General features: G+C 45.5%; 1 protein-coding gene across 1 annotated transcript in view; it reads left to right on the forward strand.

The window, feature by feature from the left end:
- The window catches only part of LOC139762350 (phenoloxidase-activating factor 2-like), a 38,673-nt gene that overhangs the window by 19,575 nt on the left and 4,676 nt on the right, over positions 1-14,422 (forward strand). Inside the window, exon 3 of the mRNA XM_071687100.1 lies at positions 13,778-13,938. Coding sequence (XP_071543201.1) covers positions 13,778-13,938 — 161 coding nt within the window. The remainder of the gene's footprint in view (positions 1-13,777; positions 13,939-14,422) is intronic.

Here is a 14,422-nt window from a genome sequence, read left to right on the forward strand (position 1 = left end):
TAATGATTTTTGGAAGAGTTTTGTGATACGTACGAGAACCCGACTAGAGGTTCATCAAGAAATCATGGAATTTCTATAGCCAGATCACGCGCAGATAAATGAAAAACACATAACGCTTTACAGCAATTCACTGTTTTGAACTATTCATTTCTTGTCCGCGTTAGTTCAGAGGTGTACAGTCTAATTCGGTAACATGACTTTCGTTTTATCTTTAGATTTCCGGGAAACTATTTTGATACTGAGTGGGAAGGTTGTGTCGGCAATATAGGAGGTATGAAGAGGGGAAAATGGCGGGGATTGATAGTTAAACCACTGAAAAACGCCATTCCACCGTTCAGCTTGTGGTAGTCAGGGAGGGAGGGAGTGATGGTGGAGAGGAATGGTATGGTAGCCAGGGAGGGAGGAAGTGATGTTGGTTTGGAAGAGTCTTGACCCTGAGGAAGGGAGAGAGAGAGAGAGAATCGTGGTGGTGAGGGAGGGTTTAATGGCCGCCTGCATGAGCGAGCAGTCAAGGGCTCGACTCTGGTCGTTGTAATTCAAATGTTACTTACCCACGATTTTGTTCGATTTTTTTTTTATTATATCCTTGTGTTGGTGGCTGTACAATAAAGTAACATTCAAGTTCGCTTTTTGATTATGCTTTGAACAGCTTAATCCTCAGTATCTTAATTCCTAGTGGTGAATGTGCCCATTGTTACTTCTTACATGGTGATGCATCGGTGTATTCTGCACATTCTAGCTTTGCATCTTCACAAATCTTCTCTGTTGGTTCATTGTAGGATGTAGACACGTCTGATGGTTTCTTTCCATGACGCTCAGCTGCTCGAACTTTTCACTGCATTCCCATAGATTTTCCTGTGGCCATTCATGTATTATTATTATGTGTCGGTGTTCATGTATTTTCCTTCAGACCTCATCTGTGCTCACCCTTTTCATTGCGCTGGTTGTCCTCTGCAGTGCGTCGTAGTACGCTTTCTTGTATATCTTCGTCTGTGTCAGATGTCGTTAATGTGAACAGCGCAGAAGCTAAACACTGTTCCATGAGGCACTCATGATCATTATCATCTTTTGACAGTGTCAAGTGCTACTACCTGGATTGTTTTTTTTTTAATGTGTTAATCCATTATTCTTATTCTACCCCTTGTCTGTCCTGCTTCGCTACATTTTTCGGAGAAGAATCTTGATAGCGTTTACTTTGTCAGATGTCTAACGAGCGAAAGTCAGGTTAAACAGTAGTCATGCATTCATGTATAGGGTTCTGGCGGAGCAGCAGTTACACCTCGGAAGTTCTGGAACTCTCTACCATTGCATGTTTCTCCCTGTCACTATGACCTGCCACAGTTGAAAGGACAGTTTTTTTTTTTTTTCACTTCCTCCATAATTCATGAATACTTTTCCTTGTCAGTTTGTTTCCCCTCTCATAATTCTCAATATTGTAAGTATAGTGAATCGAGCCTTCTACGTGGGGGGGGGGGGGGACTTTCAAATCTTTGCTTACGTTCTCTACTGGGTATGCGTTGCCATACTCAGTTGCTTTGAGAGAGTAATTGAGAAATACTGTATCATTCTTCAACATCAGGAATAATGTAAGCACGGTAAGAGGAGAGGCTGGAACTCAAGTTTATCATGAGTATTGTCTTTTATCACAAAATGTGAAGGGATGCGTGTCTTTGGTGATGGATGGGATGCATGACATACTCATGTCCGTTCTACCTTATGACTTTCCTACAGGATATTCCTTCAGGCTTATTAATCCTGCAAGGTATTTTTTTTTTCTAACTACTTCTGATGGTGTGTGCCGGAGGAGTGGAGGTTTAGAACCTTTGCTTTGCTCTCCTTTTCTTGTACTGCTTACAAGGGGGGCATTTTCTCTCTGTTTTCGTAGCGTTAAGGCCAGGCCATCTCGCTTGGACCTTGGGTCTGCGTATCTACGTAATGCACTACTTTCGTATAACCTTAATAGAGTTGATGTATGATTTCTTCATTCTTAGTCACAGCATCTCGTTTTTTTTTTTTTTTTTTTTTTTTCACAGACCACTCTGGCCTTGGCCTCTCTGTCTCCCAGTCCTCCTCTCATGGAAGAGTGATTTCCTGAGGTTGATTCTCCCCTAGGTAAGGTTAGGTCATCAAGTGTTCTCCCTGGGTTAATGTCAGGTGTAGTATCTCCAGTTCCGTTGCTCCACTTGCTCTCTCTCTCTCTCTCTCTCTCTCTCTCTCTCTCTCTCTCTCTCTCTCTCTCTGTGTGTGTGTGTGTGTGTGTGGGATTGGACTTACCAAGGACTTTTTTCTTACACTGTGGATATTGTATAGGGAGTCTTGAGGAACCTGTCTTATCAACAATTTACGAAATGAGCAGAGAATTCCCCCTTGAGTGCAGTGTTGGTGCTGTCAATGTGAAGCATTACAAAGCTGAATTCCTACTTTGGGGAGACTCGTGTAAATTGCCTTCATCACATGTGAGATTGAGAGGGACACCAACAGTGATTTAGTATATTCCATGGCCCAAGACTGGTGAAGATTTTGGAGGAAACATAAAAGAAAACGAAAAAAAAAATTGTGATGACACAAAGATTAATTATAAGGTTGCTTTCGTCAGGCTACACGATCTTTTTATGAAGTTCACATCACCAGCTCATAAGCTCAATACCGCCCGGGTCACATGTTGCTCTGAGTAGATTTGTGGCATCCCTTGCGTCCTTCCCCCTTGCTTTCCGTGTGTGATCGAACTCAAGAAATTGTTCTACGGGGAGAGAGCCTGCCTTTTTCTTTACTATGAAGGAGGAATCGAGAAAGCGGCAAGTTACAGGTTCTCTCAAATGCATTGGTGTCAGTTTAAGTGCCAGGATTATGAGAGCGGAATCTGACTTTAGAAATACAACGGTAAACGCGTGAGCAATGACGACAAGACGCAGTAGGTTGTTGCAAGTTCAAGAACGTATCAGGAAATGTGAGAAAATTTTCCTGGCGGGAACTAAGTCTTCCTCTGTGATGCTGCATACAGTATGCTCCTGGGACGTGGTATTAAGGCTGACCGACTCGGGGACGAATGTTCGTCAGAAAAAGTTGGTCGAAGTGCACAGCAGGACCCATTGCAAATCGAAGCTCTATTATGCTATCAGTTTCAAGCGAACATCTTGCAGTCTGGAAGCACTGGTGACGAAAACAAGACCTCGGAGTAAGTGTAAATGCTAGTGGCTGACGCTCGTAGGGAGAGAGAGAGAGAGAGAAACTTGTCTTGCCTTTTAAAGTGACGTTCGTGGAAATTATTCGATCACTGGCTCCATTGGCCGCGCTGAACCTGATTCGTCTGAATTAATTTGGTACACTGGGCTCGCTGGACGAGATTCATTGGGCTGAATTTGTTGCATTAGATGTATTCTATCAAGGGTCGCTAGACCTGGCTCGTGTGTGATCCCCAAGGTCAGGGGTTACCAAACTTTTGAATCTGTCGATTGCATCACAGACTCTGTAAATAATGATTATATATATATATATATATATATATATATATATATATATATATATATATATATATATATACATATATATATATATATACATTATATATATTGCGCAAGCCATCACTGCTTCCCTAAATACATCCCATTCCTCCCCCACTCCCCTTACGTCATTTACTCTCACCTTTTTCCATTCTGCACTCAATCTCTCCTGGTATTTCCTCACACAAGTCTTCTTTCCAAGCTCACTTACTCTCACCACTCTCTTCACCCCAATATTCTTTCTTTTTTTCTGAAAACCTCTACAAATCATCACCTTCGCCTCCACAAGATAATGATCAGACATCTCTCCAGTTGCCCCTCTCAGCACATTAACATCCAAAAGTCTCTCTTTCACGCGCCTATCAATCAACACGTAATCCAATAACGCTCTCTGGCCATCTCTCCTATTTACATACGTACACTTATGTATAACTCTCTTTTTAAACCAGGTATTCCCAATCACCAGTCATTTTTCAGCACATAAGTCTACAAGCTCTTCACCATTTCCATTTACAACACTGAACACCTCATGTACACCCGTTATACCCTCAACTGCCACATTACTCACCTTTGCATTCAAATCACTCATCACTATAACCCGGTCTCGTGCATCAAAGCTGCTAACACACTCACTCAGCTGCTCCCAGAATACTTGCCTCTCATGATCTTTCTTCTCATGACCAGGTGCATAGGCACCAATAATCACCATCTCTCTCCATCCACTTTTAGTTTGCGGAAGATGAAAGCCGACAAGGCGGCGGGTTTGGATGGTATTGCAGTGGAATTTATTAAAAAAGGGGGTGACTGCTGTTGACTGGTTGGTGAGAATATTCAATGGATGTATGGTTCATGGTGAAGTTTCTGAGGATTGGCGGAATACATGCATAGTGCCATTGTATAAAGTCAAAAGGGATAAAGGTGAGTGTTCAAATGACAGAGGTATAGGTTTGTTGAGTATTCCTGGGAAATTATATGGGAGGGTATTGATTGAGAGGGTGAAAGCATGTACAGAGCATCAGATTGGGAAGAGCAGTGTGGTTTCAGAAGTGGTAGTGGGTGTGTGTATCAGGTGCTTGCTTTGAATAATGTATGTGAGAAATACTTAGAAAAGCAAATGGATTTGTATGTAGCATTTATGGATCTGGAGTAGGCATATGATGGAGTTGATAGAGATGCTCTGTGGAAGGTATTAAGAATATATGGTGTGGGAGGAAAGTTGCTAGAAGCAGTGAGAAGTTTTTATCGAGGATGTAAGGCGTGTGAACGAGTAGGAAGAGAGGTTTGCGGCAGGGGTGCGTGTTGTCTCCATGGTTGTTTAATTTATTTATGGATGGGGTTGTTAGGGAGGTAAATGCAAGAATTTTGGAAAGAGGGGCAAGTATGCAGTCTGTTGTGGATTAGAGGGCTTGGGAAGTGAGTCAGTTGTTCGCTGATGATACAACGTTGATGGCTGATTCGGGTGAGAAACTGCAGTTGCCATTTCATGTGTGGCGGGGTGGCGACGGGAATGGATGAAGGCAGCAAGTATGAATATGTACGTGTGTATATGTATATGTCCGTGTATATATATGTATGTATACGTTGAAATGTATAGGTATGTATATGTGCGTGTGTTGTCGTTTATGTATATACATATGAAAATGGGTGGGTTGGGCCATTCTTTCGTGTTTACTTGCGCTATCTTGCTAACGCGGGAGACAGCGACAAAGTATGATAATATATATATATATATATATATATATATATATATATATATATATATATATATATATATATATATATACGAATTTTGTGCATATGAACACCCACTTTCATATCGTTCTAGACAACCAAGCAAAGGTCTTGGGTTCGAGTCCTGGCTGTTGTTTAGTTAATTTTTTTTACCCTAGACATTTATAGGGCTCTTGCACATTTCCATTGGCCCTTGCGTGTCTATAACGACCACTTATCATTACTCTAGGTCATTAATCTCGTTACACAACCCGTTAGATAAGGGCTGTAGGCCAGCTTCCTCAGACCAGATTAAGTAACAGCGGTTCGTTGCACCTGACATACCAGGATCAAGAGTCTTGCTCCGTGGCCAAGACTCATCATGAGGTGGGTTGCGTTAGGCAGACCTCGCACTCCTTAAGCGAGCTTCGTCGGACTAGACTGGCATCATAATAGTTGCAGTCGACTCGCTGTATCAGCCGTGTTAAACCGACCACGTTGGTTCATACCGGTGAGACCAGGCTGTCATACTGGTAATTTCAGACTAATTAGTGTCGAATTGGTAGACCAGACTTTCTGGAGTATGTTTCGTGGAACATACTGGCTTGATCGCTCGTTTAGAAGAGTCTTCAAACTAGAACCAGACTTGATTTATTATTATACCTGGCAGACTTTGTCTGGCTAGTATTGTTTGATCGGAGTAGAGACAGGGCTTGTGACATTAGACGCTTGACGGCGGGCTTAGACCAGGCTTATTGGAAAAGACACTTGACGCAAGGCTTGTGTCAGACTTCAGAATCTCCAAAGGAGCTGTAGCAGATCAGACTTCGTGTAAAGTAAATGATCGATGAACGTTTCTGTGTATGGCATCTCCAGTGCTGCTCTAATACCGACTGTCGTCGCTGCATAGCTCTGTTCATCTCCTCACCAAACTAAAAAACAAAAGATACAAAGATGAGCAGCAAAGGGTTCATTCATATAAGAATAGTTTCCAGCAGTTTTATTGCTTGTTACCAATGAATAGAAGAGTTATGTGCCATAATGGTATTCTAAGGATTCAGAATACCCACATGTAACAATTGTTTCCTAGATTGTGTAGCGACCACAGAGAAACTATCTAGAAAACTCATCCCCACAGATGAGTTGGTCACGGGTAAACACCGATGTGGCAGTGCAAAGATGGTGGGGGTGTCTTTCCACCACCACAGTCGCTCGCTACTTACCCTTGTCTTCCACAACGGCTTGTCCCAGCACCATAGTGTCTTACAGCACTCGATACAGGGTTGTGACTCTGTCGTGACATCGCATTCAAGATGCTATGCTGTGACACTGTATACACTATATTGAGAGTTTGCTGTAAGATCACTCGTAACATCAACACATCTGTTGAACGCCTCAGGGACCTTGAATCTCCAGACTTATGATGTTATGTGGCTCAAGATCTGTCTCCCTACTTCCACACTTTTCCTCTGTTTCGCCTATTGCACTACCAGTTCTACAAATTTTATATCATCCTTCGACTATCCATACTGCCCTCCTTTGACTTCCCTCCCTCACTTTGCTCCTTCATATCTAGCCTCGTCTTTGGCCGATCTATCTGTGGTTTTTGATGGATCAGCCTCCCCCCTTTTTTCCATCAACAGCGGTGTCCCTCAAGGTACTTTCCTGTTCCCTGCACTTTTTCGCCCTTTTTTTAACGATTTCCTTCCCACAAATAATCAAACACTGCGTTCATCCACATCTTTCAATTCTGCTCCCACTTTCGTTCGATCATCATCTCGTCTTGACACAGCTTCCTCAATAAACTCAGGCTAGGACAGGATATCTTATTGGGGGTACACAAAATCTTGTTAAGTTTAATGCCTCCAGACTCAGTTTCTACCCATCTTTATCGAAAACTCCTCACAACTGTCGTTTGTCTTTTGACGCTTCTGTAATTCCACCTCTTGACTCTGTGAACATAATTGGTATTACTGTAACATCCACTCTTTCTTGGGAACCCCACATTACAGGAATAGCTAAGTCGAAACTTCTCTTCTAAACAGTTGCTTCGTTTACACAAGGGATTGATTCGTCCTTGTATGGAGTACTGCTCTCACATTTGAGATGGTTCTAGCTCTGCATCCTTACTTGACAGAGTTGAATTGAAAGCTATCCGACTTATGAATTTTCTCAAGCTAACTTCCAGACTTGACCCTCTTGCCTTGTGCCGCAATGTTGGTTCACCTTCCCTCTTTTATAGTTATTGTTTTGGTCTTGCTCCCGAGAGCTGGCTGCTTCTGTGCCCCCACCACTAGCTACGCCACGCACTACTCGTCAAGCTGCTGCTTCGCATGATTGTGTGGCCATCAGCAGCTCAAGAGTGGGCCGTTTTGATACCTGCTTCTTTCCATACACGTCCAATCTTTGGAACTCTATCCTCTCATGCCTTTCCCAATAGCTATAACCTGTCGTATTTCAAAAGACAGGTTTTTCACTTTCTCAGAATTTCGTAAATACTTTCCCTTGTCTTTTCTTTTTCCGTTACATAATTCTCTTTATATTTCAATTAAGGCTCGGCCTTGATGTTGACGTTTGTCTGTGACTGGAGCCTTCAACATAAAAAAAACTTATTGTTTTGGTCTTGCTCCCGAGAGCTGGCTGCTTCTGTGCCCCCACCACTAGCTACGCCACGCACTACTCGTCAAGCTGCTGCTTCGCATGATTGTGTGGCCATCAGCAGCTCAAGAGTGGGCCGTTTTGATACCTGCTTCTTTCCATACACGTCCAATCTTTGGAACTCTATCCTCTCATGCCTTTCCCAATAGCTATAACCTGTCGTATTTCAAAAGACAGGTTTTTCACTTTCTCAGAATTTCGTAAATACTTTCCCTTGTCTTTTCTTTTTCCGTTACATAATTCTCTTTATATTTCAATTAAGGCTCGGCCTTGATGTTGACGTTTGTCTGTGACTGGAGCCTTCAACATAAAAAAAACTTATGTTGCGACACATTCACACCATTATGTTGTGACACTCTTGACACTATGCTGTGGCGTTACTCTGATACTCTGATGTAACACCACATTCGAGACATTGTATTCTGATTCACTCGCGGCACTCTGCTGTGACCCTCGTGACTCTGTATTGTGACATCACACTTGTGACGCTGCTGTGAACTACAGACGTTGTTTTGACACCTACATTCTCGGCACTAGTAACGCCATGTTGTAACACTACGCTCGCGTCAATAGTTACGCCAAGTTGTGACATCACTCTGTAACATTACAGTGACACCATATTAGCACACGCGACGTCACACGCCTTACAGTGTTGACACCATATCTTTTTCCAGTGTTTTGACACCATACCGGCCATACCTCTCACTGTGGTGACACCACACCTCTTACAGTGCTGTGACACCAAATCCCTATGTATTGTGACTTTGTACCGCCGTACACTGTTCTGACACCAAACCCCTTACAGTGCTGTAACGCCTTAATCCTGACAGTGTTGACACCAAACCCCTAAGCATTGTGACACCATACACCCTTACAGTGCTGACACCAAACCCCTAAGCATTGTGACACCATACACCCTTACAGTGCTGACACCAAACCCCTAAGCATTGTGACACCATACACCCTTACAGTGCTGACACCTAACCCCTAAGCATTGTGACACCATACACCCTTACAGTGCTGACACCAAACCCCTAAGCATTGTGACACCATACACCCTTACAGTGCTGACACCTAACCCTTTGCAGTGTTGTGACACCACACCCCTCCCCTTACACTTACGACACTTCGCCCGTTACACAGTTTGGACACCATGTCCTTTGTATAATGATGCGACACCATACTCCTTGGAAGTGTTATGACACCACTTCCTTTTCAGTGTCGTGACACAAAACATCTTACAATGTTGTGACACGACAGCCTTTACAATATTGTGACAGTACCCCTAACAGTGTTATTACCCCACACACCTTCCAGTTGTGTGACATCACTTTTGCAACACTGTGCTCTGTTACCGGACCACCCATGACACTTGTAACACCACATTTGTGACACTTGTGGCTGCACACAAGTCTTGAGAAGATGTGATAATGGTGTGACCTCACACTCGACGTTACCCTGTGATACCACACTTGTGTCAGCATGATGTGACACCACACTCGTGACGCTTCTGATGCCTGTCTGTGGCAGCACTTCTGTCACACTGTAGTGGACCACACTCCTGAAGTTATGTTGTGACACTGCACTTGTGACACTAGACACACTCACCACACTCATGACGCTGTGTTGTGGTACTTCACACTCGATGGTGTGTTGTGAAACCACACACGTAATACTGTGTTGTGACACAGCTTGTGACGCTATTTTGTAATACCACTTGTGGCACTGTGTTGTGACACCACGCTAGTGACACGGTGTTGTGACACCACACTAGTGACACTGTGCTGTGGTACAAAAGGTGCAAAGAATGCAGTGTGAGGGGGAGGCATGAGGTGTGTAGGGTGTAGTTTGAGGGGGAGGCACGAGATGTGAAGGGTGTAGTGTGAGGGGGGAGGCACGAGATGTGAAGGGTGTAGTGTGAGGGGGAGGCACGAGATGTGAAGGGTGTAGTGTGAGGGGGGAGGCACGAGATGTGAAGGGTGTAGTGTGAGGGGGAGGCACGAGATGTGAAGGGTGTAGTGTGAGGGGGAGGCACGAGATGTGAAGGGTGTAGTGTGAGGGGGAGGCACGAGATGTGAAGGGTGTAGTGTGAGGGGGGAGGCACGAGATGTGAAGGGTGTAGTGTGAGGGGGGAGGCACGAGATGTGAAGGGTGTAGTGTGAGGGGGAGGCACGAGATGTGAAGGGTGTAGTGTGAGGGGGAGGCACGAGATGTGAAGGGTGTAGTTTGAGGGGGAGGCACGAGATGTGAAGGGTGTAGTGTGAGGGGGAGGCACGAGATGTGAAGGGTGTAGTGTGAGGGGGAGGCACGAGATGTGAAGGGTGTAGTGTGAGGGGGAGGCACGAGATGTGAAGGGTGTAGTGTGAGGGGGGAGGCACGAGATGTGAAGGGTGTAGTGTGAGGGGGAGGCACGAGATGTGAAGGGTGTAGTGTGAGGGGGAGGCACGAGATGTGAAGGGTGTAGTGTGAGGGGGAGGCATTAGATGTGAAGGGTGTAGTGTGAGGGGGAGGCACGAGATGTGAAGGGTGTAGTGTGAGGGGGAGGCACGAGATGTGAAGGGTGTAGTGTGAGGGGGAGGCATGAGATGTGAAGGGTGTAGTGTGAGGGGGAGGCACGAGATGTGAAGGGTGTAGTGTGAGGGGGGAGGCATGAGGTGTGAAGGGTGTAGTGTGAGGGGGAGGCATGAGATGTGAAGGGTGTAGTGTGAGGGGGGAGGCACGAGATGTGAAGGGTGTAGTGTGAGGGGGAGGCACGAGATGTGAAGGGTGTAGTGTGAGGGGGAGGCATGAGATGTGAAGGGTGTAGTGTGAGGGGGAGGCACGAGATGTGAAGGGTGTAGTGTGAGGGGGAGGCACGAGATGTGAAGGGTGTAGTGTGAGGGGGAGGCACGAGATGTGAAGGGTGTAGTGTGAGGGGGAGGCACGAGATGTGAAGGGTGTAGTGTGAGGGGGAGGCACGAGATGTGAAGGGTGTAGTGTGAGGGGGGAGGCACGAGATGTGATGGGTGTAGTGTGAGGGGGAGGCACGAGATGTGAAGGGTGTAGTGTGAGGGGGGAGGCACGAGATGTGAAGGGTGTAGTGTGAGGGGGAGGCATGAGATGTGAAGGGTGTAGTGTGAGGGGGAGGCACGAGATGTGAAGGGTGTAGTGTGAGGGGGAGGCACGAGATGTGAAGGGTGTAGTGTGAGGGGGAGGCACGAGATGTGAGGGGGGAGGTGTGAGGGGTAGACCCCTCTTCCCCTACCACTACTCCCAGAACTTAGTGTCCTCCCCCACCACCACTGCCAGGACCCCACCCGCTCCCCTAGCACGTCCAGACCCAAGCCTCCTCCCTTACCACCACCTCCACATCCCTACCTCCTCCAGGTCTCTGAGAATCCCCCTCCCTCACCTCTTGTCATGGCTAGTTATTGTAGAAATGTAATTAAGAACACATCACTCTGGCTTGCTGAATTGGAGAACAGATTATTACACAAGTTTCCTTCCTGTGAATGAACAGCCGTCATTTGTTTTTTCCAAAATTGGCCTTGAATTTGACATAATACTGGTGTTGATTTCTCTTCATCTTGTACTTTGGTGTATTTGTTGATGTGACATAGATTAGTATGTCAGCAAAATACCAGTTCTTAACTTTTTTTCCCCCTCAGAGTTCTTACTTTTTTTTTTTCCCCCTCCGCAGTTTTAACTTTTTTCATGTAAAGGTGAAATCGAAACCCTTGACCCGAAAGATTAAATCTCCAGTAGTGTCTGACAACATTGAAATGAGAGAGCTTGGAGGATATAAAGAGCGAGGCGATATGTGAAAGCTACACACACACACACTCGCCTGGCATTCTCAGTAACGCCACAGCATCTGCATCAGCTGACGCACACTACAGGAGTTGCAGGTATTTGCTCTGGTAGATCAATTTTCTGTCGCGAAGAAACGTCCACATATATTTCAAGCACACGTGTGCAGTGTGATGATCCGTCTCCCTCCTGATCACAGTACCGTTGGTGTCCTGGAGGTGCGTCGTGCAGGCTCACTGGGATAACTGCCATAAAGTCAGCTTGGCAGAAATAAGACACGAATATTGTGGGTATGGCAACAGTGTCACCTCAAGCCTTAAGACAACGCCAGAAAAATGACATCCGAGTCTCTGTACGTTCGACCCTAAACCTTTCTTTATAGTCACCTACAAGGCGTATGTATACAGGAAGAGGGAAAGACGATAGGAGTCAGAGAATGCCACAGCTTAGCTGTTCGAGGGAAGGAGGAGGTATCATAACGGTCAGTCCTCGAGTGGCTGGTCTCCACAGAGTGTCTGAGGGAAGCAGCTACTAAACGCATGCCTCATGTCCAGCCCGCGTGGGCGAGATCACATGTGGTCAGTTCACGAGGGCATTTGCCAAAATGAAATGCAGAAAGAGAGAGAGAGAGAGAGAGAGAGAGAGAGAGAGAGAGAGAGAGAGAGAGAGAGAGAGAGAGAGAGAGAGAGAGAGCGCAGCAGCAGCAGCACCAGCAACATGGTTTTCAGAAAGGTGTGGTTAAAGAGGTGTGATGTCAGGTGAATTAGTTAGACGAAAGACTTTTCATTCCACACTGGTTAACAGAAAGACGGAGGAAGAACCTGCCTGTGTGTGTGTGTGTGTGTGTGTGTGTGTGTGTGTGTTTGTGTGTGTGTGTAAGGTTTTGAAGATAGCATAAGAGAGAACAATGGGGCGAAGATTTGAGGGTTTGGAATGGGTGCCATTCTTGGGTATGGCCTGCACCAAGGATGGGTTTCCAGGAGGTTGAAAGATTCCAGGTTGTTAGACAGGCGAAAAAAAAAAAAGGCGAGCAGGGATCGGGGCTACTTCAAAGGCACACTTGCTTTATGACATGAGACGTTGAAGATGGGATCCACGGAATACAACGTACAATCAGTATATATATATATATATATATATATATATATATATATATATATATATATATATATATATATATATAAAAGTATCGGTGCACAATATGTGTTTCAAGCATTTTGACGCTGGAGTCACGGGATATATTGAGAAATGTGTGTGTGACCTGCTGGTGCGCCTTGGTATCCCTGATGTCAGACAGGTGCCACATTGGCTACAGGCGACATATATCCTGTCACATGTTTAGGAAATGTGTGTGTGTGTGTGTGTGTGTGTGTTCATGAATGATGTATATAATATTATATACACATTGAGATGTCGTCTGTAGCACCTGTGTCGGCATGTCCCCAACTTTCCCGTTGTGTGCTTTTGGGTGAACACACGAGAGGTCCCCCGGGCTGTAACGCCAACGTTGTGCTGCCCATCATGGAGCGCTACACACAGCTCCGCACCTTACCTGGGAGGTGTCCACTATCATCACCGGAATAACCATGACGTCGATGTAACCGACGGTGACTATGTCAGGTGAAATATCACAGTGTGTGTGTGTGTGTGTGTGGCTTGTTCCATGAGTCGAGTAATGAAGGTGTGAAGTATATAGCTCAGGTTTCACAGCGTTATAGCTGCGTGGTTCACTGCTGCTGCTAACCCTGCCCATCCCAGACCATCAATAACCCTGCCCATCCCACAGATCGTCACTAACCCTACCTATCCCACAGACCATCACTAACCCTGCCTATCCCACAGACCATCACTAACCCTGCCCATCTCAATGATTACAGGTCACCTTACTAACCTATGTGAACCATGTGCACTTCTCTTGGCCCTCGACCTGCTGGGTAGTACCTCTTCTGTGAAGGGCGATAGGTTATCCGTCAATGTGGCCAACTTCTCCGAATATGTCGTGGTGACTTGGTGTAGTACTGTACGCTCCTGCCACTGGTACTGTCAGTTGTAGGTCTTGCTGAAGGCTCTACCTTAGCACTTAAGGAATAAGATTGTGTAGTAATGTTGGTTATGTCAACAGGATGCGCGCGTTGATAGTGACGTTGGCATTGTGGGCAGTGGCCACGGGTCAGGAGTCGGGCAGTACCCTCTGCAACAATGGACAAAGCAAATGTGTGCCGTATTACCTCTGCAAAGATGGCAACATTATCACTGATGGAGCTGGACTCATTGATGTAAGGTATGTATGTAGCCGTACCCCGAAACCCACACCAGAACACAATTTTTTCGCTGTCAGTATATATGCTCTCTCTCTCTCTCTCTCTCTCTCTCTCTCTCTCTCTCTCTCTCTCTCTCTCTCTCTCTCTCTCTCTCTCTCTCTCTCTCTCTCTCTCTCATATATAGGGAGGCGTTTGCAAGAGTTTTAGAGAGAGGGGCAAGTATACGGTCTGTTGCGGATGTGAGGGCTTGGGAAGTGAGTCAGTTGTTGTTCGCTGGTTATACAGCGCTGGTGGCTGATTCAGGTGAGTTTGGTAAAGTGTGTGAAAGAAGAAAGCTGAGAGTAAATGTGAATAAGGGCAAGATTATTAGGTTCCGTAGAGTTGAGGGACAAGTAAATTGGGAGGTAAGTTTGAATGTATAAAAGCTGGAGGAATTGAAGTGTTGTAGATATCTGGGAGTGGATATAGCAGCGGATGGAACAGATGAAGCGGAAGGAGTCTCAG

Source organism: Panulirus ornatus, chromosome 43 (assembly GCF_036320965.1).
Source record: "Panulirus ornatus isolate Po-2019 chromosome 43, ASM3632096v1, whole genome shotgun sequence".
NCBI lineage: Eukaryota > Metazoa > Arthropoda > Malacostraca > Decapoda > Palinuridae > Panulirus > Panulirus ornatus.